Source organism: Prionailurus bengalensis, chromosome E2 (genome assembly GCF_016509475.1).
Source record: "Prionailurus bengalensis isolate Pbe53 chromosome E2, Fcat_Pben_1.1_paternal_pri, whole genome shotgun sequence".
Taxonomy (NCBI): Eukaryota; Metazoa; Chordata; class Mammalia; order Carnivora; family Felidae; genus Prionailurus; species Prionailurus bengalensis.
In genome coordinates, this window is record NC_057352.1 from 1,752,532 (window position 1) to 1,779,744 (window position 27,213).

General features: G+C 44.7%; 2 protein-coding genes across 3 annotated transcripts; both read right to left on the minus strand.

Annotated features, from left to right (window-relative positions):
* Positions 1-1,985: 1,985 nt before the first annotated feature.
* LOC122494693 (zinc finger protein 805-like) lies at positions 1,986-20,153 on the minus strand. Of its 2 annotated transcripts, none has more exons than XM_043600062.1 (4): positions 19,843-20,153; positions 17,579-17,705; positions 12,893-12,988; positions 1,986-4,533 (listed from the first exon to the last, which is right to left on the minus strand). In XM_043600062.1, the coding sequence occupies exons 1-4, from the start codon at positions 19,873-19,875 to the stop codon at positions 2,915-2,917; spliced, it is 1,875 nt and encodes a 624-aa protein (XP_043455997.1). In that variant the 5' UTR covers positions 19,876-20,153; the 3' UTR covers positions 1,986-2,914. The 2 variants fall into 2 exon arrangements, with proteins under 2 accessions (XP_043455997.1, XP_043455996.1); XM_043600061.1 differs by lacking the exon at positions 19,843-20,153 and adding an exon at positions 18,029-18,066.
* Positions 20,154-23,399: 3,246 nt separating this feature from the next.
* On the minus strand, positions 23,400-26,988 carry AURKC (aurora kinase C). Its single transcript, XM_043600108.1, has 7 exons — positions 26,703-26,988; positions 26,582-26,618; positions 26,180-26,371; positions 25,692-25,830; positions 24,599-24,747; positions 23,873-24,047; positions 23,400-23,699 (listed from the first exon to the last, which is right to left on the minus strand). Exons 1-7 carry the CDS (start codon positions 26,764-26,766, stop codon positions 23,529-23,531), a joined length of 927 nt encoding a protein of 308 aa, XP_043456043.1. The 5' UTR covers positions 26,767-26,988; the 3' UTR covers positions 23,400-23,528.
* Positions 26,989-27,213: the final 225 nt, after the last annotated feature.

The following is a 27,213-nucleotide window of genomic DNA, read 5'->3' on the forward strand; positions in this document are numbered from 1 at the left end:
TGTGTATGCACCTACAACAGACCTTTCAAATACAGGAAAAACTGATAGAACTTAAAAGGAGAAAGACAATTCCAGAATTATACTGCAGGACTTCCAACATCCCTCTCTCAGCTCTTGATAGAAATACTAAACAGAAATCAGCGGGGACCTAGAAAATCTGAATAACATCATCAACCAACAGGATCATGTGGACATTTATATAAACTCCACCTAATAACAGTAGAATACACATTCTTTTCAAGCCAACTTATATAACATTCACCAAGATAAACCGTATTTTGGGTCATAAAGCAAACCTCAACAAATTTAAACAGCCAGATCAAATACAAAACAAACTAGATGTGATTAACAAAGAGAGCATGAAATACTTCAAACGCTAGGAAATTAAACAACATACTTCTAAATTATTTATGGGTTAGAGAGGAAGTCTTGACTAAAGAAATTCTTAGAACCAAATGAAATGATATTAAAATATATTAAAACTTGTAAGGAAAGTGCTGTGAGGGAACTTTATAGAATGTAATACTTACATTAGAAAAGTAAAAAACCTCAAATCAGTATTCAAAACATCCGCCTCAAGAAACTACAGAGGAAAATACCACCAAAGCAGGTGGAAGAACAGATATAATAAAGATCGATACAGAGATATCAGTGAAATTAGGAACAAAAAGATAATAGGGAAAAAACAGTGGTATAAAGTGCTGCTTCTTTAAAAAGATTTTAAAAATTTGATAAACATCTGAGATTCACAAAAATAAAAATAACCGGCACATTTTCAATATCAGGAATATAACAGGAGATATAAGTACAGATTCTTCCATCATAAACAATATAATAAAGGAATACTTGAAACAAAAAAGAAAATTTAGATGAAATGGAACAATTCCTAGAAAAAGACAACTAAAAAAATTCATCCAATGTGAAATAGATATTCTGAACAATTCTATACATATTAAATAAAATAAATACATAATTAAAAAGCATCCAAAAGAAAAATCTCCAGGCATAAATGGTTCACTGGAGAATGCTACCAAACATTAAAGGAAGAAATAAAACCAATTCTATGCACTATCTTCCACATAACAGAAGAAAGAACACTCCCAATACATACTGGGAAGCCACTATCATCTAGACACCAAAACCAATGACAGTACCAAACATAGACAAAAACCAAAGAAACAAAAATGAACAAAAGAAAGAAAACTACATATCATTATCACTCATGAAATTAGAGGAAAACTTTCTCAACATACTAGCATATTGAATACTGCAATACAATATATAAAAATAATTACACTCTACAATCAAGTAGGACTTGTTTCAAGAATACAAAGCTGCTTCAACATTCAAAACTCAAATCAATGTAATACATCATATCAACAAGCTGAAGAAAAAAACATATGATTGTATCAATTGGCAGAGAAAAAGCGTATGACAAAATTCAACACCCATTCACAATAACAACAACAAAAAAACCCCACAGCAAATTAGGAATACGGGAAAATTTCTAAACTTGATTAAGAAACTTCTATGAAGAAAACCTTATACTAACATCATACTTGACAAAATACTGAATATTTCCCCCCTAATATCAGAAACCAGACAAGGATAGCCTTTCTTACTACTACTATTCAATATTGTATTGGAAACCCTAGCTAGTCCAGGAAAAGAAAATGAAGTAGACAGATGGTAAGGAAGAAATAAAACTACCTCTATTTGCAGATGGTATTTCTATGTAAAAAAACCCAAGCAGTCTATCAAAACAAATAAATGCCTACAGTTCAGAAAGATTGTAGGATACCAAACTGACATCTAAAAATTAATTACAATTCTGTATACTACCAAAACTTGGGTGGAAACTTAAAGTTAAAAATCAATCCATTTATCATAAAGAAAAAAGACCACCTAGATATAAACTTTATAAAAATCATTCAGGACCTATTATTGAAATTTATAAAACAGTGATGAAATAAATCAAGCAATACTTAAATAAGTGTACAGACATACCATGTTCATAAACTGGAAGATACAACACCATAAAGAAGACAATTCTTAACAAACTAATCTGACAATTTAACTCAATTTCTATCGAAATTTGATACTTTTTTTCATAAATAGACAAGCTTCTCCAAAACTTTATGTGGAAAATCAGAGTAATGAGAGTGCTAAATCAGTTTTAAATAAGAAGAATAAAGAGAGATCATTTTATGCAACTAAAATATTTACCACCTAATTACAGCAATCAAGTAAACTAATAGTACAGGACCAAGAAAATGGCTGAGTATCAGCTCCTTAAAGCCGCATGAAGAAAATGTTTGTTTTTTAAAAATCAAAGCCTTAAACAGTCTTAACTGGTAAAATAAAATGTGCCCATTCATAGGTGTATTCTTATCTCCTCAAATATAAAAGTGTTTGATGGCTTTAGCCATTACATTTCTCACAAAAATTAAGCTCCTTATGAACAGAGACAATGTTTTAGAACAGAGAAGACATTCATGAAAGTTTCCAAACCTGCCCTCAACTAATTCTCTTGACACTGGACAGCAATGAATGTATATACAAGACATATAAAAAGTCTAAGTCCTTTCCCTCTCAACAAAACCCTCCTCCTGCCAAGTAAACTAAGGAATCCATGACAAAGTGCCAAAGGCTTGGCAAGGAAGTCTGAAAGAAAATGTGTTTGCAGTTCATTGTCTAAGTCTCCTTAAAAAAAAGAAAAAGGAAAAAAAAATTCCTGAGATAACACTGCAGTGTAAATTAAGGAAAAGATACAGCTGAAGGTTTTCCTACATGCATATAACCGCTGGGTCTCTCCCTGGATGAGTTCTCAGTTGTAGAATAAGGCTGTAGGGCTGGATGAATTTCCAGTATGACTCATTAGATGACCACAGATATCCTGCAACAGAAGGGTTTCTCACAGGGAAGAAAACTGAGGGGTTTCTCTTTGGTACGAATGATCAGATTCTGAGTAAGAGGTTTCTTCAGTGGCTACATTCAAAAAGTCTTTCCCCAACAGGAGCTCTTGGAGGTTGACCGAGGACTGCCCGCTCGTGAAGGGTCTCCCCACTTCTGTTGCGCTGCCACTGACGGGGTGTCTCCCAGTATGAATCCTCTGATGCTGAGTGAGGGAGGAGCTACGACTGAAGGCCTTTCCACACTCGCTGCATTCATAGGGCTTCTCCCCGGTGTGGATGATGGAGTGTCGAATAAGGTTTGTGCTCCAGCAGAAGGTTTTCCCACACTCGACACATTCATAGGGTTTCTCTCCACTGTGAATCCGCTGGTGCCTCGTGAGCCCCGAGCGGCGGTTGAAGGCCTTCCCGCACTCCATGCACTCATAGGGCTTCTCCCCGGTGTGGATGCTGAAGTGTCGGATGAGGTCTGCACGATTGCTAAAGGCTTTCCCACATTCTTTGCACTCAAAAGGTTTTTCTCCAGTGTGGGCCCTTTTGTGCAAGATGAAAGTGGAACAGTGGGTGAAGGCCTTTCCACACTCAGTGCACACATAGGGCTTCTCCCCGGTGTGGATCCTCTGGTGCCTCTTGAGGTAGGACCTGTGGTTGAAGGCCTTCCCGCACTCCAGGCACTCGAAGGGCTTCTCCCCGGTGTGGATGACGTAGTGGTGAATGAGGGCCGCGCTCTCACAGAAGGCCTTCCCGCACTCGCTGCACTCGTAGGGCTTCTCCCCAGTGTGAGTCTGCTGGTGCCACATGAGGTAGGACCTGTGTTTGAAGACCTTGCCACACTCGAAGCATTCGTAGGGATTCTCACCACTGTGGATGATGTAGTGACGTATGAAACCTGGCCTATCTCGGAAGGCTTTTCCACACTCTTTGCACACAAAGGGTTTCTCTCCAGTGTGGCTCCTGTTGTGCAAGACAAAAGTGGAGCGGTGGGTGAAGGCCTTTCCACACTCGTTGCACTTATAAGGCTTCTCCCCGCTGTGAATCCGCTGGTGCTGTGTAAGGTGTGACTTGCGGTTGAACGCCTTCCCGCACTCCATGCACTTATAGGGCTTCTCCCCGGTGTGGACCATGTGGTGCTGAAGGAGGTAAGTGCTTTTACTAAAGGTTTTCCCACACTCAGTACATTCATAGGGCTTCACTCCAGAGTGAATTCTCTCGTGTCGAGCAAGGAGGCGTTTCTTGTTAAAAATTTTCCCACATTCGTTGCATTTAAAGATATTTTCTTCTTCTTGAATCATGGGATCTTTACCTGATCCACACGAGTCATGGTCATGGACAGCACCTCGCAGAGGGACTGGCTCCTGTACAATTCTTGAACACACATTATCAGCTGTCCCTATGTTGCCAACTTCAGAGCTTGATTTCCCGGGGAGTTTCTCCTTCTGGGGATCTATCTCTGGTCTCAAATGTCCTTCTTGCATTTCCAATGACCCAATCGGATCCTTGGTTTGGCGCTTCTGGGAGTCTCCTGCAACCCCTTGTATTAGTTGTTCCTGGACGGGGACGCCCTCAGACAGGGCTGGCTCACCAATGGCAGATACTGTGGCCTTGGGTTTTCCTTTGTCACCTGAAAGAAATCCAATACACAAATAGGTCTGTTGGTAATGCCAACATAGGAGAAAAACGAGCATTTCAGTGAAATGAACAGAAATAAAATGAAGATGAAAATAGTGTCTCTGTGTCTTGCCACCTCTGAATCCCAGGATAACAATTTCTTTCCTGGTCCTCGGACTGTTGACACCATGAAAGGGAGAGAGACCCAGGGGAATGGCTGGATTAGAAGACAAAGTGCTGGAGGGGAGACACAGTCAATTCCAGATTGGATATTTATGCAAATGGATAACTTATATAGGACCTCAAATAGTTCGCTTAAGAGATGATTCAGGGCAATGTTTGACCACAGGAGAAAAGTCCAACCACGTAATTAGAGGATTTGTGTTTTGGGCTAGAAGATAGCAACTAGGCCTCTGGAAAGAGATGGGGAAGGGCAGGAGTCAGGTAGGAAATGATCCAATCAATTATGTTTATGTAATGGCAGTGAATAAAACTCTGGACCCTCAAGCCAAGTGAAATTCCTAGGCTGCCAATACTTCATGCATGTATTGCCCTACATCAATGCCAGAAGGGTAACAAGTCCCCGAGGACATAGTAGCTCATGTTTGGAACCCCTCCCAAAACTGGTCCTAAAATACACCTGATGCAGATGTACTACTGGACATGATTTACAACAACTATGTTAAAGAAGCTCAAAGAGCTAAAGTAAGATATGGAGAAAGTCAAGAAAACCACATATAAACAAAATGGAAGTATCAGCAAAGATCAAGAAACCTAAATAGAAACCAAAACATACAATAACTGAAATGAAAACTTCACTACAGGGATTCAAAGGAAGATTACAGTAGGATGAAGAAAGAATCAGCATATAGGACAATGGAAATTATGTCCAAACACAGAAAAAAAAAAAGAAAAACATTTAAGAAAAGTGAAAATACCCTAATGGAACTGTGATAAACCACTAAGGGAACCAATACACTCACTGTGGGATTCCCAGAAAATAGTGAAAGAAAATATTTGAATAAATGGCTGAAAACGTCCCAAATTTGATGAAAAGACATCAATTTAAATATCCAAAAAGATCAATGCACTCCAAGAAAAATGAACTAAAATAGACTCACACCAATAAAACTTATAACCAAACTTGTGAAAGCCAAAGACAGAGTATCTTGATAGCAAGCATGAAGAAACTTGTCACATACAAGAAGTTCTCAATAAGATTATCAGCAGAGTTCTCATCAGAAACTCGGGAGGCCAGAAAACAGAAAAAAATCTGTCAACCGAGAATCCTATATCCAGGGGCGCCTGTATGGCTCAGTCAGTTAAGCAACCGACTCTTGATTTCAGCTCAGGTCATGATCTCATGAAGCCTACTTGGGAATTCTCATTCTCCTTCTCTCCCTCTGACCTTTCCCTGCTCTCCCTCTCTCTCGAAATGAATAAATGAACTTAAAAAAAAACCCCATATATCTGGCAAAACTCTTTTAACAGTGATGAAAGAAATTAAGTCATTCCCATATATAAAATCTGAAGAAGTCTGTTATCACTAAATCTGTCTTGCAAGAAATTCTCAAGGAAATCCTGCAGGGTGAAATGAAAGGACACTACGGGGCGCCTGGGTGGCTCAGTCGGTTAAGCATCCGACTTCCGCTCAGGTCATGATCTCACGGTCCGTGAGTTCAAGCCCTGCATCAGGCTCTGTGCTGACAGCTCAGAGCCTGGAGCCTGTTTCAAATTCTGTGTGTCTCCCTCTCTCTCTGACCCTCCCCCGTTCATGCTGTCTCTCCCTGTCTCAAAAATAAATAAACGTTAAAAAAAAAAAAAAAAAAAGAAATGAAAGGACACTAGACAGCAATTCAAAGCCATATTAAAAAATAAAGATCTCAATAAAGGTAAATATATGAACAATTATAAAAGCTAGTATTATTTTAACAAGGGTTTATAACTACAGTTTTTGTTTTTTACATGATTTAGGAGACTAATTTAAAAAAACTGTATTAATCTAAAAGGTAGTGTTACTGTAACTTCAGTTTATAATTCCACATTTAGTTTCCTACATAATTCAAGAGACTAATGGGTTTAAAAGAGTTATTAAGATTGAGGGCATACAATATATAAAGACGTAATGTGGTAACATGACCAACTAAAAGAGGTGAGAACAGAAGTGTAAAGGAGAACTTCTTCTCCTGATATAAAATCAAATTAGTGTTATAAATTTAAGATATTAAATGTAATCCCCATGGAAACCACAAATAATCAGCTAGGGATAATATACACAAAGGAAATGAGAAAGGAATTTAAACATTTCACTACAGAAAGTCAACTGAACACAAGAGAAGACAGTAATGAGAAACAAAAAAAAACCTATAATGCATATAAAAAGCCAATATCAAAATGACAGAAGTCTCTCTGTATTGGTAATTACTTTAAATGTAAATGGATTAAACTCTCCAATTAAAAAACAGAGATTGGGGGTGCCTGGGTGGCTCAGTCAGTTGAGCGTCCAACTTCGACTCAGGTCATGATCTCAGTTTGTGAGTCTGTGCCCCACATCAAGCTCGCTGATGTCAGGCAGAGCTTGCTTCAGATCCTCTGTCCCCCCCACTCTACCCCTTCCGCACTCATGCACTCTCTCAAAAAAATTAAACATTTAAAAAAGTTTTTAAATAATAATAAAAAACACAGATTGGCAGAATTGATAAAACACGTGATCCAAGTATATGTGTCTACAAGAGACTTACTTTAGATCTAAAGACACAAATAGATTAAAAGTGAAAGAACAGAAAACGATATTACATGGAAATACAAACCAAAAGCAAGCAGAAGTGGCTATATTATTATCAAACAAAATAGACTTTAAGTCAGAAAAGATTACAAAAGACAATAAAGGACATTGTATTTTAATAAAAAGTATAATACTGCAAGAAGCTATAACAATTGTAGACATATACTTAATGTCAAACCATCAAAACGTATGAAGCAAAAAGCAACACAATGAAGGAAGAAAGAGACAATCCTACGGTAATACATGGAAACTTCAATACCCCATTCTCAATAATGGATAGCACAACCAGACAAACTAGAAGTAAGGAAATAGAGGACTTAACATAGTAAGCTAACTAGAGCTAACAGACATATACAGAATATTCTACCCCACAACAATAGCATACACATTCTTCTCAAGTGTAAATGGAACATTTTCCAGGACAGACCATGTTAGGCCACAAATTAAGTCTCAATAGGTTTAAAAAGATAACACATAAACTATGATTCATTTCTAATGAAAATGAAAATTTAACATATCAAAACTTATGGGATGCAATGAAAGCAGCATTAACTGGGAAATTTATAGCCATAAATGCTTACAAATTGATAGCTTATAAATGCTAAATAACAAAAGAGATCTCAAATCAAACTAAAGACAACTTAAGGATGTAGGAAAAGAACAAACTGAAACCACAGCTAGGGGAAGGAAGGAAATAGTAAAGATTAAAGAGAACTGATATAAGGAATAGGAAAATAGAGAAAATCCATGAAACAAAAAGTTGGTTCTTTGAAAAGATAACAAAATTGGCAAACTTTTGGCTACTGAAAAAAAAAAGATTCAGAGTACGAAATCAGAAATGGAAGTGGGGACATTACTATCAATTCTGCAGAAATGTTTAGTTTTTTTTAATGTTTATTTATTTTTGAGACACAAAGAGAGCATGGGAGGGGCAGAGAGAGAGGGAGATAGAGAATCTGAAGTGGGACTGAGGTTCTGAGCTGTCAGCACAGAGCCCAATGTGGAGCTTGAACCCGCAAACCTTGAGATCATGACCTGAGCCAAAGTCGGATGCTTAACTGACTGAGCCACTGAGGTGCCCAAGAAAGTACTATGAACTGTGCATCAACAAACTGTTTAACCTACATGAAATGGACAAGTTCCTAGAAACACAAAAGCCATGAAGACTAAATCAGGAAGAAACATAAGATCTGAATAAACCTATAACTAGTAAGGAGGCTGAATTAGTAGTAAAAAAATTTTACCAACAAAGAAAAACCCTGGCCCTGATGGCTACACTGATGAATTCTACCAAACATTTTAAAAGAAGAATGAATAGCAATCCTCAAACTCCTCGAAAATATTAAAGAGAAAGAAACACTTCTTAACTCATTAAGGCCATTAGTACCCTGACACCAAAGCCAAAGACATTACAAGAAAACTACAAACTAATATCCCTTATGAACAATGATGCAAAAATTCCTCAACAAAATATCAGCAAACTGCAGTATATTAAGAGGACTGCACACCATGACCAAGTGGGGTTTATTCCTGTAATGCAAGAGCAATCTGACATATGAAAACTGATAAATGTGAGTCCTCACATTAATATAATGAAGGGAAAAGCCCACACAATCATCTCGATGCTGAAAAGCCTTTGACAAATTCAACATCCTTTCATGATAAAAACACTCAACAAACTAGGAATACAAGGAAACTTTTTCAATACAATGAAAGTCATAAGTGAAAGACTCATAGCAAACATGATACACAATGGTGAAAGACTGAAAGCTTTTCCTCTACTAAGATCAGGAACAGGGCATGGATGTACGCTATCACCACTTCTATTCAACGTAACACTGGAAGTTCTAGGCAGAGGAATTAGTCAAGAAAGAGAAATAAAAGGCAGCAAAATTGGAAAGGAAAAAGCAAAATTATCTTTGTTTCCAAATAATATGATCTTATATGTAGAAAACTATAAAGATGCCACACACAGTAACTGTTAGAATGAGCTCACCAAAGTAGCAGGATACAAAGTCAACACAGAAAAATCAGTTGCATTTTTATATACTAATAATAAACTATCTGAAAATGAAATTACAAAAAAGGCCTGCTTACAACTGCGTCAAAAAGAATGAAATACGTAGGAGTTAATCTAAATGACAAAGTAAAAGAGATACAATGAAAACTACAAAATGTTGCTAAAATGAATTAAAGATGTAAATAAATGGAAACACATATTCTTGGACTGGAAGTCTTAGTATTGTTAAGATATGGATATAAGTGTCTGACTCGGCTCAGGTCATGATCTCACAGTCCGTGGGTTTCAGCCTCACGTCAGGTTCTGTGCTGACAACTCAGAGCTTGGAACCTGCTTTAGATTCTGTGTTTCCCTCTCTCCCTTCCCCTGCTCACACTGTCTCCCTCTCTCTCTCTCAAAAATAAATATTAAAAAAAATTTTTTAAAGATATTGATATAATCCAAAGTGATCTACAGATTCAATGCAATCCCTACCAAAATCCCAGGCATTTTTGGCAGAAACAGAAAAATCCATCATAACATCTATATAGTATCAGAATGGACCCTGAATAGCCAAAACAATCTTGAAAAAGAACAAACCTGAAGGACTCTAAATTCCTGATTTGAAAACTTACTACAAAACTACAGTAATGAAAACAGTATGGTACTGGCATGAAGACAGACATAGACCAAGAGAACAGAATCAAGATCCCAGTAACGAACTCTAGTATATATCATCAAATCATTTTTGATTAAGGGTGTCAAAACCATTCAATGGAGAAAAAGACACTGTTTACAACAAATGGTGCTTGGAAAACTAAGTATCTACATGCAAAAGAATGAAATTGAACCCTTATCTAACATCATATACAAAAATGAACTCAAAATCGATCAGAGACTTAAATGTGAGACCTACAACTATAAAATTCTTAGAGAACATAGAGCAAAACCTCCATGGCACTAGATTTGGCAATGATTTCTTAGATATGACACCAAAGGCGTAGGCAACAAAAGAAGAAACAAATTCGAGCTCATAAAAATTAAAAAACTGCATCAAGATATTATCAACAGAGCAAGATAACCCAAAGAATGAGAGAACATATTTGCTCATCATATATCTGATAAGGGATTAATATCCAGAATATACAGAAAACTAAAACTCAAAAACAAAAAAATCCCAATGACAGAAATGGGCAAAGGACCTGAACTAGACATTTCCCCAAAGAAGATACACACACTGTCAGTAAGCACAAAAGATGTTCAACATCACTAATCATTAGAGAAATGCAAATCAAAACTACAATAAGTTATCGTCTCGACTTCATTAGGATGGTTATCAAAAAATCAGAAAATAACAAATACTGGAGCATGTGGAGCCACGGGAACTCTTGCGCAATGTTGGTGGAAATGTAAAATAACATAGTTTCTGTGGAAACGGTACGGTAGCTCCTCAAAAAGTTAAACAGTGGAATTACGAGACAATCCAGCATTTTTTCTTGACATCTGCCAAAAGAATTAAAATCAGGTTCTCAAAGATACTTGTACACCCATGTCACAGCAGAATTATTCACAATAGCTAAAATATGGAAGCCACCAAGTGTCCAACGAGTGATAAACGGATAAGCAAAGTGTGGGATGTGGAATGTCACCGAGCCTTAGAAAGGAAGGAAATTTTGACACACGCTACAACATGGATGAGATTTGAGGACATTACGCTAAGTGAAATAAACCAGTCATAAAGACACACACACACTGTATCATTCCACTAGTATCTACAGTAGTCAAAATCAGACACAGAAAGTAAAATTGTGGTTGCCGGGGGCTAGGGCAGAGATTGGGGGCGGTTATTGTGTGATGGGGAAGGACTTTCAATTTCACACAACGAAGAGCTTTGGAGATAGAGGTGGTGATGTTGCACCACATTATGAATGTGCTTGATGCCACCACTGTATATTTAAAAATGATAAAATGTTAAGTTTTATGCTATGGATATTTTACTACAAAAAAAGGTTTAAATGAGAAATATATAAAAAATCCCTACAAATCAAAAAGAAAATGCAAACCAGTTAATAGAAAAATAGGTATTTATTGGGGCGCCTGGGTGGCGCAGTCGGTTAAGCGTCCGACTTCAGCCAGGTCACGATCTCGCGGTCCGTGAGTTCGAGCCCCGCGTCAGGCTCTGGGCTGATGGCTCAGAGCCTGGAGCCTGTTTCCGATTCTGTGTCTCCCTCTCTCTCTGCCCCTCCCCCGTTCATGCTCTGTCTCTCTCTGTCCCAAAAATAAATAAACGTTGAAAAAAAAAATTAAAAAAAAAAAATAGGTATTTATCATGAAAGGACATTTCAAAAAAAATACAGATTGACCAATAATCCTATGATCAGGTGCTAAAGTTCCTCCGCAATGAAAGAGAAATAAATGGAGACCACGGGAGACACAGTTTTGCGCTCATCTGAGTGTCAAAAATTGAGGAGCCTTAGAGAATCGGGTCCTGGGCAAGGTATGGGTGGAAGGAGCTTCCGTGCGTTCCCGGTGGAAGTACCCTTTAGAACACACTGGCAATTATCCAGGAAAAACGTGGAAGTCGCACAGCCTGGAATCCATCAACCTCACTCCAGCAGACATCAAAGATGCCGTAACCACAGGCAGGAGGACCGCTGCGGGGACGACTCCGGGGACCTGGACGGCTCTGGACAGCGCCTGTGTGAGCAGTGAGCACGTGAGCGCGCAGGGAGCGGACGGGAGCCAAGTGAGCCTGGAACTTACTGACCTTCTTCAACGGTAAGGAGCTTGGGTCTATTTTTACACGGAGTACAGAAAGGATGAAGTTACGTTACACAACAAACAAAACGAAGGAGGAAATAATTTCCCTGAAAAGGTGCTCTGGACTCCGGTTCAGGAAGCGGCCCCAGGGCCAAGGGCAAGACCCCCTCTGCTAGACGGAAGGCACAGCTGCAGACTCGAGAGCCCGAGTGGGTGTGGAAGGGTCGAGGCTCAAGCGGGGGAGGAGGCGCAATGCACTGTCAATGCCGCGGTCGCAAGGGGACACGTCCGTGGCTGGGGAAGTGCTAGCCGTCTGGAACAGAGTCTGAGCACCTGGGGAAGCGCAGGCAGGACCTGGAGCCTAGCCGACCAGAGGCACCACGCAGACGTGGAGAGCGGTGGGGAGGCCAGCGGCCCCCGCAGGGAAGATGATGGGAGTGAGCAGGGAGCGTGGGGGCGGGGCTGATGGAGGCGGCGGCATAAGGAACCGAGTCGGGAGATGCACCGGGCGGGACACGGCTGCACAGGACCTGGGGACCAGGACCTGGGGACGCCGGCCAGAGAGAGGCACTGAGGGCGGGGGGAGGCTTGAGCGGCTCTCTGAGGCCGTGTCCGGTCCCCAACCTGCCACCGAAACTTGGCAGGTGGACGGAGGGAGAGACATTACGGGTCCCTGGCCGGGCACGCGGACTCTGGGTCAAAGGGTTCCCCGGCTTCCGAACCACCAGAGAGGCCAGAACGAGAAGCTTCCCGGGGAACCAGGGCCCGCGGTCCCCTCCTGGTCTCCAGCCTGCAGGGTCTCCCACGCGCCCGCATCCTGGCTCCTACCTGGATAGGTGTTCTGGGAGAGGCCTCTCTTCGCCGTCCACGGCTCCTGCCCGCGCTCCAGCTGGCAGATGAGCTCCGGTCTGGGGACGGGACACCCTGGTCACGGAGAAAGAAAGAAGGCACTGGGATTTTTGGGAAAACAAATTAAACCTCTCAATCTAGTCTGTAAAGAAGACCTTAGAATAAAGCTCCTTCCATCCACACAAAATGCTAACATGCAAACCCAGAAACCAAAAGCAGGCCATACTGCCAGGGAGATTTCTTTCCCTCACAGTAAGTCAAAAACCAATATATAGAGTTTAATCATAAATGTCAAAATATAAAGTGTAATCATAGATAAACATGATCATAAGGGGCTGTGTCAAGCATCTCAAATGCATTATGTCATTTCAAAACTGAAATAAATTTACGGAGTAATTGAAACAACTGACATATTTAAAATATTGAGTTAATCGTTCAAAACAAGCTATTTGTCTTCATTGATCTAGGTCTTTTTCTAAATCCTAAGCAGTTTTGTATTGTTCTTCCTATAGGCCATGGACCAAATGAGGATTCTATCTCAGGATTTCCTCACAGCATTCTCAGCAAGTACAAATTGCAACCAGCACCACTCTGTAGATGAAGAAACTAACGCTCAGGCAAATCATGGGATTTGCCAGAGCGCACAGACCTGGTGAATGGCTGGGCCAAAACGGACACCCAAGTCCAGCCATATCCGCTCTCTATGCCGTTTTACCACAAAGCTACACAACACCGTTCCGGAAGTGCTGAGTCCCCGTGTGAGGATGATGAGGATCACAACGAGAGATATGACACTGTCAGAGGGGTTCTTAACTGCTAAACTGCACACCACCTGCTCACACCAGGCATTGTTCTGAGCTCTGTTCAAAAGTTACCCATTCATCCTTGCTACAGTCTGGGGAAGTACATACATGAGTATCTGGGGAAGTATATACATGTTACCAGCGAGCACACCCAGGTGCACTGATGTGCCTGCAGCCACAGCTTTAAGGGGCAGAGCTAGGATTGAACATCAGGGGTCTGGTTCTGGGCCTTTGTCTCCTAAACACGACACTAAGGAGGAAACGGCAACACCCTTGTGTGTGGCCAGCAGCCCCAGACCAAGTGGGGGGTGGAGGTGAGGTCGTCCTCAGAGAACTGGGGCCAAGGGAAGGACAGACTCAGGGACTCTAGACTTCAACATTACATGAACTACTCAAAAATAATAAAACTGAAAATCCTATGCAGTGATACTATCACATATGACCTTTACAGAAACATCAAATACCATACACTGTCATCAACATTAAACACAAAAAGGATTTTTACTACAGAAAAAACAACAACAACAACAACAACAAAATGGAGAACAGCTCAAAAATCAACTACTGGGACCCCATCAAAATAAAAAGCTTCTGCACAGCGAAGGAAACAATCAGCAAAACTAAAGGGCAACTGACAGAATGGGAGAAGATATTTGCAAATGACATAACAGATAAAGGGTTAGTATCCAAAATCTATAAAGAACTTATCAAACTCAACACCCAAAAAACAAATAATCCAGGGAAGAAATGGGCAAAAGACATGTATAGACACTTCTCCAAGGAAGACATCCAGATGGCCAACCGACACATGAAAAAATGCTCAACATCACTCATCATCAGGGAAACACAAATCAAAACCACCATGAGACACCACCTCACAACTGTCAGAATGACTAACATGAACAACTCAGGCAACGACAGATGTGACGAGGATGCAGAGAAAGAGGATCTCTTTTGCATTGTTGGTGGGAATGCAAACTGGTGCAGCCACTCTGGAAAAGAGTATGGCAGCTCCTCAAAAAACTAAAAATAGAACTACACTATGACCCAGCAATTGCACTACTAGGCATTTATCCACGGGATCCAGGTATGCTGTTTCGAAGGTACACATGCACCCCCATATTTACAGCCGCACTATCAACAATAGCCAAAGTATGGAAAGAGCCCAAATGTCCATCGATGGATGAATGGATAAAGAAGATGTGGTAGATATATATATATATACACACATACATATATACATACACATACACACACACATATATATATACACACACACAATGGATTACAATACTCGGCAATCAAAAAGAATGAAATCTTGCCATTTGCAACTACGTGGATGGAACTGGAGGGTATTAGGCTAAGCGAAATTAGTCAAAGAAAGACAAATATCGTATGACTTCACTCATATGAGGACTTTAAGACACACAACAGATGAACATAAGGGAAAGGAAGCAAAAATAATATAAAAAAAGGAGGGGGGCAAAAACATAAGAGACTCATAAATATGGAGAACAAACTGAGGGCTACTGGAGGGGTTGTGGGAGGGGAGATGGGCTAAATGGGTAAGGGGCATTAAGGAATCTACTCCTGAAATCATTGTTGCACTATATGCTAACTAATTTGGATGTAAATTTTAAGAAATTAAAAAAAAAATAGAGAACAGCTTCATAAAATGAAGTTCGTTCCAGACTGAGTAAATTAAGCTGTCTGAGGGACTCATTGTAGTGGCCGAGACTTCCGGAGGACTGCGATGCCATGAGATTGTGTGGGTGAAGCAGGAACAGTGCCTGGGACAGCGCTCCAAGGACCTGAACAGGCTGTGACTATTATTATTCACTTTTCCTAAAAGTGACCCACTTTTTATTTTGCTTAGATTCCTTCAACAAGGGAATCTGTATCACTCTAGGAAGTGGGAAACCGGAGTCACTGGCCTTGAAGGCAGGTCACCCTGAAGACGCAGCAATGAAACCAAAACCATCTTAATTCCCAGTGAGCTCATGCTGCCTACTCGAGGCTGCATGCTCACTCTGTTGAAAAGGGAAATGAGCAACAATTGCAGGTAAGGCATTAAGATTCAGCACTGAACCCAGATTTTTCCTCAACAATAATCAGGAGGCATTAATCATTCCATGAAATGATTATGTCAGGGTGTCCCTCAATGTCAGCTGATGAAGTGTCCGTGCACCCTGTGACCACAGGGTTTTTCAACCTCTATACAATGGACATTTAGGTCAAGATACTTTTTTTTTTTTTTTTTTAGTTTATTTATTTTGAGAGAGAAAGCATGAGCATGAGAGAGGGAGGGAGGGAGGGAGGGAGAGTGAGAGAGAGAGAGAATCCCAAACAGGCTCTGCACTGTCAGCGCAGAGCCCGATGTGGGGCTCGAACTCATGAACTGCGAGATCATGACCTGAGCCGGAACCAAGAGTTGGCTACTTAATCAACTGAACCACCCAGGCACCCCAGGTCAAGACACTTCTTTGCAGGGAAGACAGGGAGGAAACTGTACTGTGAGTTACAAGAATGTTTGGCAGCACTCCAGGTCTCCACCCACCAGGTGCCTGTCTCAGCCCCATCCCAGGGCGACAACCAAAATGTCTACAAACACTACCCAGTGTCCCTCGCGGACGACATCGTCCCTGCTTGAGACCGCTAACCTAGAAGGCCATAACCAGGATGATGAGAGAAAGCGACAGGGATGGGGGAGGGCCCTGCATAAGATCTGGTGGTCAGGACACTGCTGGCGAGGAGGCGGGGACCGCGCACAGAAGGGTCACCGTCTGAGAGGCTGAAATGTCCACGAACACTCACCAGGCAGACACAACAGCAAGTTGAGGCCCGAGCCAGGTGTGTGCGCAGGAAACCACCAGACGCCCCGCACAGCCAGAGCAGGGGGAGCTCAGGGAGAGCACGGAAGGGGAGAGAAGAGCTCAGCAGGGCCAAAATGCACTTTCTATTTGTAAACGTTTTGTTACAAAATATTTAATCTATCAAACTTCTCTAATTTTGTTTTTGCCTCTTCTCACTGAGACCTAACTCCAGTTCTCCAAAAATCGGCACGTCTTCCCCTAAGCTCTGGGGTCTCAGATCGAATGGCCTCGTGGTGACTAACCTCAAGCAGAGAAACATCTAAGCTGGCATTTCTCAACTGGGCACCCTGGATTCTGCAGGCGGGATAATTCTTGTCGAGGGGCCCGCCATGTCCATCGAAGGAGGTCTCCAGCATCTCCGGACTCTAACCACCAGATGCCAGTTCCACCCACACCCAAGGCGCGACAACCCAGAGTGCCCGCAGACGTTGCCAAATGGCTCCTGGGGGCAAAACTGCGACCCGCCGAGAAGCACTACTCTAACCGCCTCTCTCGTCCCGGCAGACGATCCCGGCCCTGGAAACAAGTGACAACCACGAGGGCACGTGAGCACAGAGAAGCCCCGTCACTGGGATCACCTCGTTTACAACAATACCTGTTGGTGCTGAAGGCAAAGGCCTCCGGGGGACCCGACTCCCTTCCTTCCCGGAGAACTTCCCATCACTCCCTGCCCTGCTGGCCCTGCTGAGGACACTTGAGCCAACCAGGCTCAGCCCGTCAGCTCCCCCTCTGGAATGCGAAATGAGGACCTCAGATGGAGACCAGTCTGTCCCGGGCACTGGGGCGAGAGGTCCAGAGGAGCTCGGGCTCAGGTGGCCATTTCTGCCTCAAGGACACCCCACACAGCCCCGCAGCAGAGTAAGGAAGAGAAACAACAGAAACAGGCAAAGACGCAGAGGTGCGGAATCTGGGGGCCACGCCTGGAGACAGAAGGTCCTCTGACCACGAGGTGGCAGGTCCCCCCCTAGGGTGGAGTGGGGAGCACTTACCCAGAGACACCAGAAGTCCACAGTTTTCCAGCATCACCTCCTGGTACAGGGTCTTCTGGGCCGGGTCCAGCTGCCCCCACTCCTCCTGGGTAAAAGTCACGGCCACATCGTCGAAGGTCACAGACACCTGGATGTCAAACAGAGGTAGCAGCGTGTTGGTGTCGGGGCGTTGGATGGGATCGGGCCTCATCCCTACATCCCTGATAAAGGTACAGAGTGATCAAGGCTCGAATCGCCAAGAACCTCGTGAGCGCCAAGCTCCGTGCCGGGCTCAAGGTGGGGGTGGACACAGCAGTGTAAGGGAGAAGCCTCCTCCACGGGAGCCACCGGAAGGTCACACAAGACAATGGAAGTGGCGGATGGACTGGGAGATGCAGACACCATGGGCCCCAGGACGTCAGAGGAATGAGTGAATAATGACAATAACAGCATTGGTGACAACGGCAGTACCTGAGCCTCACTGGTCCTGCTCGCTGCCTGCCCCATGCTGAGGGCTTCACATCTTCGTTAGGGTGACTGTAGGTACCCAGTTCTTTTTTTTAATGTTTATTTATTGGCGGGGGGGGGGGGAGTGGCAAAGAGAGAGAGAGAGAATTCCAAGCTGGTTTCCTGTTCAGCGAGGAGCCCAACACTGGGCTCAATTCCACGACTGTGAGTTCACAGCTGATATCAGGAGTCAGACACTTAACCTACTAAGCCACCCAACTGCCCCACGTTTTTAAAAAAAAATTTTTTTTCAAGTCCCCAGTTCTTAACTCACCTTGTTTCCACTAATGTGGTCTTGTGACTTAAAAACACTGTATATGGGGGCGCCTGGGTGGCTCAGTCGGTTAAGCGTCCGACTTCAGCCAGGTCACGATCTTGCGGTCCGTGAGTTCGAGCCCCGCGTCAGGCTCTGGGCTGATGGCTCAGAGCCTGGAGCCTGTTTCCGATTCTGTGTCTCCCTCTCTCTCTGCCCCTCCCCCGTTCATGCTCTGTCTCTCTCTGTCCCCCCCCCAAAATAATAAATAAATAAATAAATAAATAAATAAATAAATAAAACAAAACACTGTACATGGAGGGACGCCTGGGTAGCTCAGTCAGTTAAAGTGTCCAACTTCAGCTCAGGTTATGATCTCACAGTTCGTGAGTTCAAGCCCCGCGTAGGGCTCCATGCTGACAGCTCAGAGCCTGGAGCCTGCTTTGGATTCTGTCTCTTTCTCTCTCTCTCTGCCCCTCCCCCACTAGTGCTCTGTCTCTCAAAAATAAATAAATCTAAAAAAAAAGAAACAAATAACACTGCATATGTAGTTTGCCTTGTTAATGTTACTTACGTCACCATATTCTACAGTCTTCTGAGACATTCAACACATATAAGACCACCTTTCTGCGTGTGACCAGATCAGATCCACGATAAATATAAGTAACACAGGTACTCCACTCTCAGATGGACAGCCCCACCGCTGTAGGTCTGTAATTTAAACGCTCCAAGACCTTGGCTTATGGTTTTCCATCTGCACCTCCAGAGACCACATCTCTGTGCTTTCTAGCTTTGTCCACTCTATCAGTGGTCTTGAATTAATATTTCAATTAAACATCTGGAAAGTCCTAATAAACTAATTGGTTGGTACACAGGAACCCTGCATCATGACTCGGTTCTGGTGCTGGATAAACTCACATCACTGGGAGCATGCTGGGCAGGTAGACACGCACAGAAGGATTAACTACGGCCTCCACATTGAGTCCCAGGTGATATATGCGTGAGTTATGAAAACTTTCCGACATGCAATCATGTAACATCGTACGTATATGGTTGGTGAGAGGCAAATATATGGTTTTTCTGGTCGGTCTGAAGTTGGAAATGCAGAAAAAATTAGAGAGCGTCACTTATTAATCACATCCTGGCCATTTAGGGCCGACAGTTAACAGAAGTCATTGTTCAGCTTCCTGGATGGTCACTAGAGCTAGAAATCTGGCTTCAGGCGAGTGTGACTTGGAGCGGGCCGGTTTCCTGGGTTGTTTACGATGGATACGGGGTTAGTTCCCTGGGCAGGTGGCTGCAAGTTTGGATCAAAGTTCTACTTTTACGTACGTTCTGCCACTTGTCCCTCTGTATATTGTCTCCCATGTTACAAGGCTGGAGATCAAGTGAGTGACAAGCCCTCTCCACTCGTCCTACACAAACACAGCTGCAAACAGAAATCGAGTTCTCCCTCCACTTCCAGCTGCCCAGGAGCCCTCTCCGCAGCAGAGAGGCAGCAATGCCCAAAACATCGTCCACTCACCTGCGCAGGGTCCATCCACGCCGCCGCCATCATGGGACCCCGTGGACAGAGGCGGGTCCCGCGGGCTCGGCCGACCGCCACCTCTTCCCTGTCCTGGGAGGGGTGACCTCGGCTGACTTTCGCACTCCCCGGTCACCGCGCGGCTCACGGCCCGTTCAAATGCGCGGAGGTGAGTCGCAACCCCCCTTCTCCTCTTTTTGGATGAGCTGCACTGGAAGCGGCCACAGAACAGCGACCCCTCCCCACAGCTGGCGTGGACGGAATCGTCGCACACAAATGACGTATGTCTCCAGGAGGCCGGAAGCCCCGCCCCCATGTCAACGAGCCGCAGGAAATGCCCCTGTTCTGTCACTCAGTGGCCCCGGTACTGCCGCGGGCACCCCCGTGCACAGCCTTCTGGGTAATGTAGTTTTTGCTCTAAAAACGAGTCCCAGAAGAACGCGTTCCAGAGCCAGTCTTCCTCGTGGTAAAACATTGATTAGGCCCAGATACCCCTGTCAGGCCCGCCTCTTCACCGTGAACACAACCCAGGGGGGCCGAGGAGAATGGATGCCCATCACATGCCCCGGGAAATCCAGGCTCCGAAGGCGGGAGCGTCCGCCTGGGGTCAGGGCACGTGTCACCTGTCCGCCTAGGGTCAGGCTCTAGGCTGGGCTCGCGACTTCCCCGTGCGTCTCACCTCCTCGCGATCTTCCGGGAGGGAGCTGGGCACACGAGCGGTAGGAAGACCGAGCGCCAGGACACGGACGCCGGAAGCCCTCCCTCCCACGCGGCGCATGCGCACCGCCCGGCCCCTCGCGGGCTCTAGTCCAGCATCAGCTGCACGTGCTGCCAGGCCTTGACGCCCGCTGGTGAGCGAGGCTGGGGGAGGTCGGGACTCCGGGGTGGAGCACGGGCGCTGCATCCTGTGTCTGATTGCCGGACTAGGGGTCCTGCGTGGATCTGCATGTTGGGGAGTTGTTAGCGAACGGGGTTATCTCCAGTCTGAAGAGAAGCCTGAGAATAGATGGAGAAAGGAATGGGCAGGGGCGAACCCTGAACAACCCGGCGTTAAATAGGTGCAGACAAGGGGCACCTGGGTGGCTCTGTTGGTTAAATGGCCAACTTCGGCTCAGGTCATGATCTCGAGGTTCGTGAGTTCAAGCCCCACATTGGGCTCTGTGCAGACAGCTCAGAGCCTAGAGCCTGCTTCGGATTCTGTGTCTGCCTTTCTCTGCCCCTCCCCTCGCTCTATCTCTGTCTCTCTCTTTCAAAAATAAATAAACCTTTAAAAAAAAATAGGTGCAGACAAGAAACCAACAGTCATATTGAGAATCCTCACAATCTTTTTAGAATTCTATTACATAAAGTCTCACAAGTCACCATCAGTGACTTCTGTTTTCTTCTCATAACTGTGAGTGTGAGAGAATAAGATCTCGTTTCTAATGAGTTCAGAATACATATGGTTATGCAAATGGGAATTTAGTGTGCAGAAAATGCCCTCAAAAGATTTAGTTTTATGGTATATTACTCAGCCATAAAAAAGAATGGTGGAGGGGGGCGTTAAATAAGGGATCACTTGTGATAAGCACCAGGTGTTGTATGAAGTGTTGAATCACTGTATTGTACACCTGAAACTAATATTACATGGTATGTTGACTGGGTTTTAAATAAAAACTAAAAAGAAAAAGAGAGATTTAATTTTAAAAGTGGAGAAAAGCATAGTAACAGGATGTTAATGGAATCAAGGATTAAGGTGGAGTTAATTTTCTAGAGGAAGATATTTTTTTATAAAAGGTTGTGGAAGGGTGCTTGGGTGGCTCAGCTGGTTGAGCATCGACTCTTGATTTTGGCCCAGATCATGGTCCCAGGATCCTGGGATCAAGCCCCACGTCATGCTCCATGCTGAGCAGGGGATACTGCTTGGGATCCCTCTGCCCCTTTCCCTCTCTCTCAAACAAAATAAATAAAAATTCATATTAAAAAAAAAAAGGGCGGGGCACCTGAGTGGTTCCGTTGGTTGAGTGTCCGCCTTCAGCTCAGGTCATGATATCATGGTTCCTGAGTTTAAGCCCCACATCAGGCTCACTGCTGTCAGCCTGTCAGCACAGAGCCTGCTTCAGATCCTCTGTCCTCTCCTGCTGCCCCTCGCTGCTTGTGCTCTCCCAAAACTAAGGAAAAATTTTTTTAATTTAAAAAAGATTGTGGAGAAATATGGCTAAATTAGCGTGTGATCCATCATTGGCCATAATAACTTGACCAAATTGGAAACAGCGTATTTCTCTTCACATGTAGTTGACACAGTTAAATGAAGTGATTTGAGGCTAGAATGTAAGTCAGGTATTAAAGATTTTTATATTCTCTTTGTCACGAGAGGCAGAATGTCTGGAATCAGTGGTGGGGAAAGCTATATAGCTGTTGGAAATCCCTGCTGTAAAGCATGTCAGAGAGTTTGTATGATTTAGACACATCACCGGGTAGTCAACGTGGAAGCCCTAGTTTCCTTTCCTATGCTTATCTTATCTACTTCCCCCAAAATGCACCCGGTGATGTGAATTTGTCTAGCACCAGAACCGAGTAATATTGCAGGGTTCCTATGTACAAACCAGTTAGTTTACTAGGAATTTCAAGGTGTTTAATTGAAGTATTACTTCAAGAGCACTGATAGAGAGGACAAAGCTAGAAAGCAGAGATGTGGGCACTGGAGGTGCAGATGAAAAGCCACAAGCCAGTATCTTGGAGCCTTTAAATCATACATCTGCAGCAGGGGTTGGGGGCTGTCCGTCTGAGTAGCCGAGCTCCTTGTATAATGGGTCTGGTCACACATGGAGCCGTGGTCCTACACGCGCAGGACATTTCACATGAGGAGACTGCATAGAATACGGTGAAGGGAGTAACACGAACAAGGCAAGCTCCATACGCAGTGTTTGTAAGTCAGGTGACGCAGCGGGGAAAGCGATGCCTTCAAAAATGAGCCAAAACCATGTTTTGAGCTCCCAGCTGTGTCTAGGTGTTTATTCTGGGGCAGTCAGCTTATTGTGGATAGAGGGAGTGGCTGACACATGACAGTGGGACAGAAGGATACAGGGGAAGGTTGGAAGAGCCCTAAATTGCTCCAAGTGGAGGATGTGATTTCAGAAGAGGTGACGGTCCGTCTATTATTAGGGGTGATTTAGTTGATGCAATCAGAATATGACACATCACAGAGATACTGGTGAATCCATTTGAGAACTGAGCGGCAGTTGATGTTCAGTGACACATGTTATCAGACGGTAGCATGCTCGTGTCAGTATAAAGACGGTGGACCTCTGGGTTGACCCGTGTCCTGTTTTATAGATCCATGCTCCTGAGAAGATGGGAAATAGTAAATTGAGTCTAGAAGCAACTGTGATGGGGGATAGGGTATGCACCAAGGCGGTTATCTGAATGAAAATAGGAACTAGTTTTGACGGTGAGTGGTTGAGTCACCACCCTGGGGACCCGGAGGGACATCATCTTGGGACGCTCTCATGGGAAAGAGTTTCTACAAGAAATCAAGATTCTACCCCATCAGACACCAACTCACAGAACCATAAAGACCTGGTAAAAAAAACGACTCAGCTTTTATTCATTAGTATCTTGCATCTTAGAAGAAACAAAAGACAGACAAGTTAGTAGAGCCAGGAGAGCTCCCTGGACAAATGCAATGAAACAGGTGCAGACAGGGCTCAAGAATCCATCTGACCAGATGGAGGCAGCACCCTCCGAGAGTGGGCCCGGACCCAGGGGTGCTGCAGGATCTGCGACAAAGGCAGCCGCTCCAAAGGCTGGTATCTGAGAAGCTTGGAGATCAAGTCCCGGGCCCCCAAAGGTATTGACGGAGGAAACCTGATGTCCACCTGATGAGGCCAGACAAGAAAAAAGAAAAGGATGGTTAATTTCTGTGCTCCATGTTTTCTGTTCCTTGAGTCCCTTCCAGGCACTCTTCTGGATCTTATTCGATAACCTTTATGGGCAGCCCAGGCTCTGTAGCACCCCACCCCCACGAATTCCCAGAATGTGACCATCCCACCTTGAGGATACGTCTGTACGTCTCATTATGGGAATGGCTCTCAAAGGGTGGATTCCCCACCAGCAGCTCATAGCAGAGCACTCCAATGCACCACAGATCAACCGTCTCATTATATGTTCTCCTTTCTATCATTTCTGGGGGCAAGTAGTCCAGAGTCCCACACATGGTCTTTCTCCTAGAGGACAGCAGAGAAGGGAGGCCTGTGTAGAGGCCCCACACAGGGCAACCCTCCTCTTCTAGATTCCAGTGAGATGAGAGATGCTAGAAAGGCCTGAGCAGTCCCCTCCCAAGCCTGGAAGTCTGGGAACACCAAGTTTTAATAAGGATCGAGGTTTAGGGAAGGCAAGTCCTGGGACCCACCAATTCCATACTTTGGAATTAGCTCACGATCCAGGATGTTTTCATAATATTCTGGGCATCAATAGAGATTTGAACAAACTGAAGGTGCGTCAACAGAGACCAAGTAAAATTTCCGGAATTATGGAGCAATGATTCTTATTTACATGGAAACTTACTGGGGAAAGTTATATGTTAACAGAGATCAAAAGATAAAAGATGTGGTTCAGCCATTCTTTCCATCTATAAATGCACATTAAATATATACGTATGAAAAGACAGTGCTCAAATACAAACCCGGGGTTTTATCCCAGTCTTACACGTGCAATGGGTTAAATTGGATCATTCCTTACTGGCACCCAGGGCCCATGCCACCACCACGTGACCTACCTCAGAGATGGGGTGTGCACAGACCAGCCAAAGTCTGCAATCTTCACCTCACCCCTGAACCCCAGCAGCAGATTCTCTGGCTTGATATCCCTGTGAATCACCTTTTTCTCATGGCAGTAGGTCAGAGCATCTGCTAATTCCTCCATTATCTGAGTGAGCAAAGAAAAAGCAGTCTGGAAATAAAGCCAGCCAGTTTTCTGTGTGAGCTAAAATACTCCTCATACATTTTTATCATTGTAGTGGAATCTTTTTTTTTTTTTTTAATTTTAAAGAGAGAGCACACAAGCAGGAGAGGGGCAGAGAAAAAGGAGAGAATCCCAAGCAGGCTCTGTACTGTCAGTGCAGAGCCCGATGCAGGGCTCCAACTCACAAACGGAGAGATCATGATCTGAGCCGAAACCAAGAGTAGGACGCTTAACTGACTGAGCTACCCAGGCGCCGCTGTAGTGGAATCTTTTATGTCCTAGTTACCGACCCCATTACTTCCTTAATGGCACAATTAATTACTGGCGGGGGAGGAATTCCTCTCCCCATTTTATGTGGTCTTAAAGGAGGGATGCTAAAGTGGACGGAGCCTCTCTTTTGCCTTAGCACAGCAAGGAGCTGGACCAGGGCCCATGCTGAGCCAATCAGAGGATCGCCCACAGGACTGGAGTCCTGAAGAAATGATACAAAAATAGGAGGAAAATTGGAAGATCACTCATTCTGACAGCAAGACGACCCAGCCCTTCCTGCTGGGATAACTGAGGCTCTGATTCCCCATCTGAGGCTCTGTAGAAATCTCTTGCTTTCTATTTCTAAGCCAGTTCTACTCAGAGGCTTTCAACATGCTTCTTCACATAAGGTAGTGGAGATTCTGTTGCTTACAACCAAAGAATCCAAATTCATACACACTAATTATTAATATTCTGGGTAACTAGGGTATCAAAATATGAAGTTATAGGACTATGTGTCACTACGTAAAAGGTAACAGAATTCAGAAATAAAGAAAAAAAAAGAAAAGAAGCTGGACACTAATGATAGCCACAAGCAGTGATCCCCACCAGCCCAGAGTAAACTCACAGGCCCAAAGCCACCAGCCCTCCCACCTCACCGTGGCTGTGTGCTGTTCATCCAACGTGTTGCTCTTTTGCAGCTCCTTGTAGAGCTCACCCCTTGGAGCATATTCCAGAATCAGGTACACCCGGCGTGCATCATGGAAGTAGTTGTATAGGCGTAGGATATTGGGGTGCCTGGAGAAAAGATGGAGGAAGGGTCAGACTCATGAGACCCAACTCCCCATGCTACTAAAAGTGATTGGTCGGACAAAGGACAAATTGCGCTGGGACCAGAATAATGGTCTGATACTGGAGTGTGTGAGGGGAGAGCAAGAGGAGGCATCAGGATTTGGGGGTCTGAAACAGGGAGGAGGTTTACACGGTGTAAGTGGAGTGAACTGCAGAAAAAGTCTTCAAGGTGGACTCAAGGTGGCCTGTTGGAGGGTCATTTGGGGGGAGTGCTGGGTTCAGATGCCAGAGATGGAAGAGGAAACAGATGAAGAGGAAGAAGCTGGCGCTGGATTCTCCTGCAGCCCGTCCTTACTGTAGATGCGCCTGGATCTCAATTTCCCGGCGCAGCTGGTGCTCCAGTCCTTCCTTTTCTATCTGGGACTTGAAGATGACTTTCAGGGCCACAAGGAAATGGCTTTCCTTGAGCCGAGCCAGGTACACGTTCCCAAATTTTCCCTTGCCCAGAGGACGCCCGATTTCAAAGTCCTCAATCGTGAGGCGCCGCCTGAAAGTTAGAACAGAGCCTCAGTTCGGGGAAGAAAAGGGCGGGCAGTGACGGACTCGAACCTCCTTCACCTCTCGCCTCCCGCCCCCGTGCCCCTTCCCCTTGTCAAGGGCGCAGCCAGGCTGTTTGGTTGGCCCACGAGCCAACACTTCCCACGTGCAGCTGGTCTTCATTTCTCGTCCCGCTCCGCTTCCTTCCAGAGACACTCACACGGGGGGCATGCCGAGCTCCACGAGGCCTGCTGCAGCTTCTTAGACAGACAGGCAGAGGTCAACACGCGCTTCTTGCACCCCACCCCCGCCCCCAACAACTGACACCAGTCCTTCTCCACCTGTTCCCTGGTCTCGGGTCTGCTCCTCTTCTTCATCTGCGGGCTGCACGCTGCCCGACTGCATCGCAGCGTTTGGGTGGTTCCCCAGGAGACGGCACGGCGGCGACAGGACGCCTTCCCGAGCCCTTTGGAACTGTCCTCAAAAGGGGTGAGGGTAGGCAACAACCAGGCTGAAGCGCTTCGGACGCCGACGGCCTCCCACGAACCCTCAGCGCAGCGCGCGAAGCTGCACCTCCGAAGATCAAGGAACTCCCGGGAAGCCAGAGCTGGGGCCTTTATGTCTGCGCCCCCTCGTTGGCTGAGCCACAGTTCCTGACCGGCTCCCATTGGTTGGATCTTCTGGGCGCGCAGGCAGCGTGTCCAATAGAAAAGACAGAAATGGGAGCTTCCGCCCACGCTGAGCCAATGAGGTGGCAGGGCGCGGAGACCCGGGCGCTGCGGCGGGGCAGACTAAGGGGGGGGCCCCCGTGAGCTGGGGGAACCTGGCGGAATGCGAGGCGAAGCAAAGGGT

Excerpts from the sequence above, each read along its gene's own strand:
- LOC122494693 (XM_043600061.1), bottom strand. The coding sequence starts at position 18,064 with ATGGGGCAGGCAGCGAGCAGGACCAGTGAGGCTCAG. Across the intron at positions 12,989-17,578 it reads TGGACTTCTGGTGTCTCTGG|GGTGTCCCGTCCCCAGACCG; the intron begins GTAAGTGCTCCC and ends CTCCGTGACCAG. Across the intron at positions 4,534-12,892 it reads CTCCCAGAACACCTATCCAG|GTGACAAAGGAAAACCCAAG; the intron begins GTAGGAGCCAGG and ends GATTTCTTTCAG.
- AURKC (XM_043600108.1), bottom strand. The coding sequence starts at position 26,766 with ATGCAGTCGGGCAGCGTGCAGCCCGCAGATGAAGAAGAGGAGCAGACC. Across the intron at positions 26,619-26,702 it reads GACCCGAGACCAGGGAACAG|CTGCAGCAGGCCTCGTGGAG; the intron begins GTGGAGAAGGAC and ends CTGTCTAAGAAG. Across the intron at positions 23,700-23,872 it reads CGTACAGACGTATCCTCAAG|GTGGACATCAGGTTTCCTCC; the intron begins GTGGGATGGTCA and ends TGGCCTCATCAG.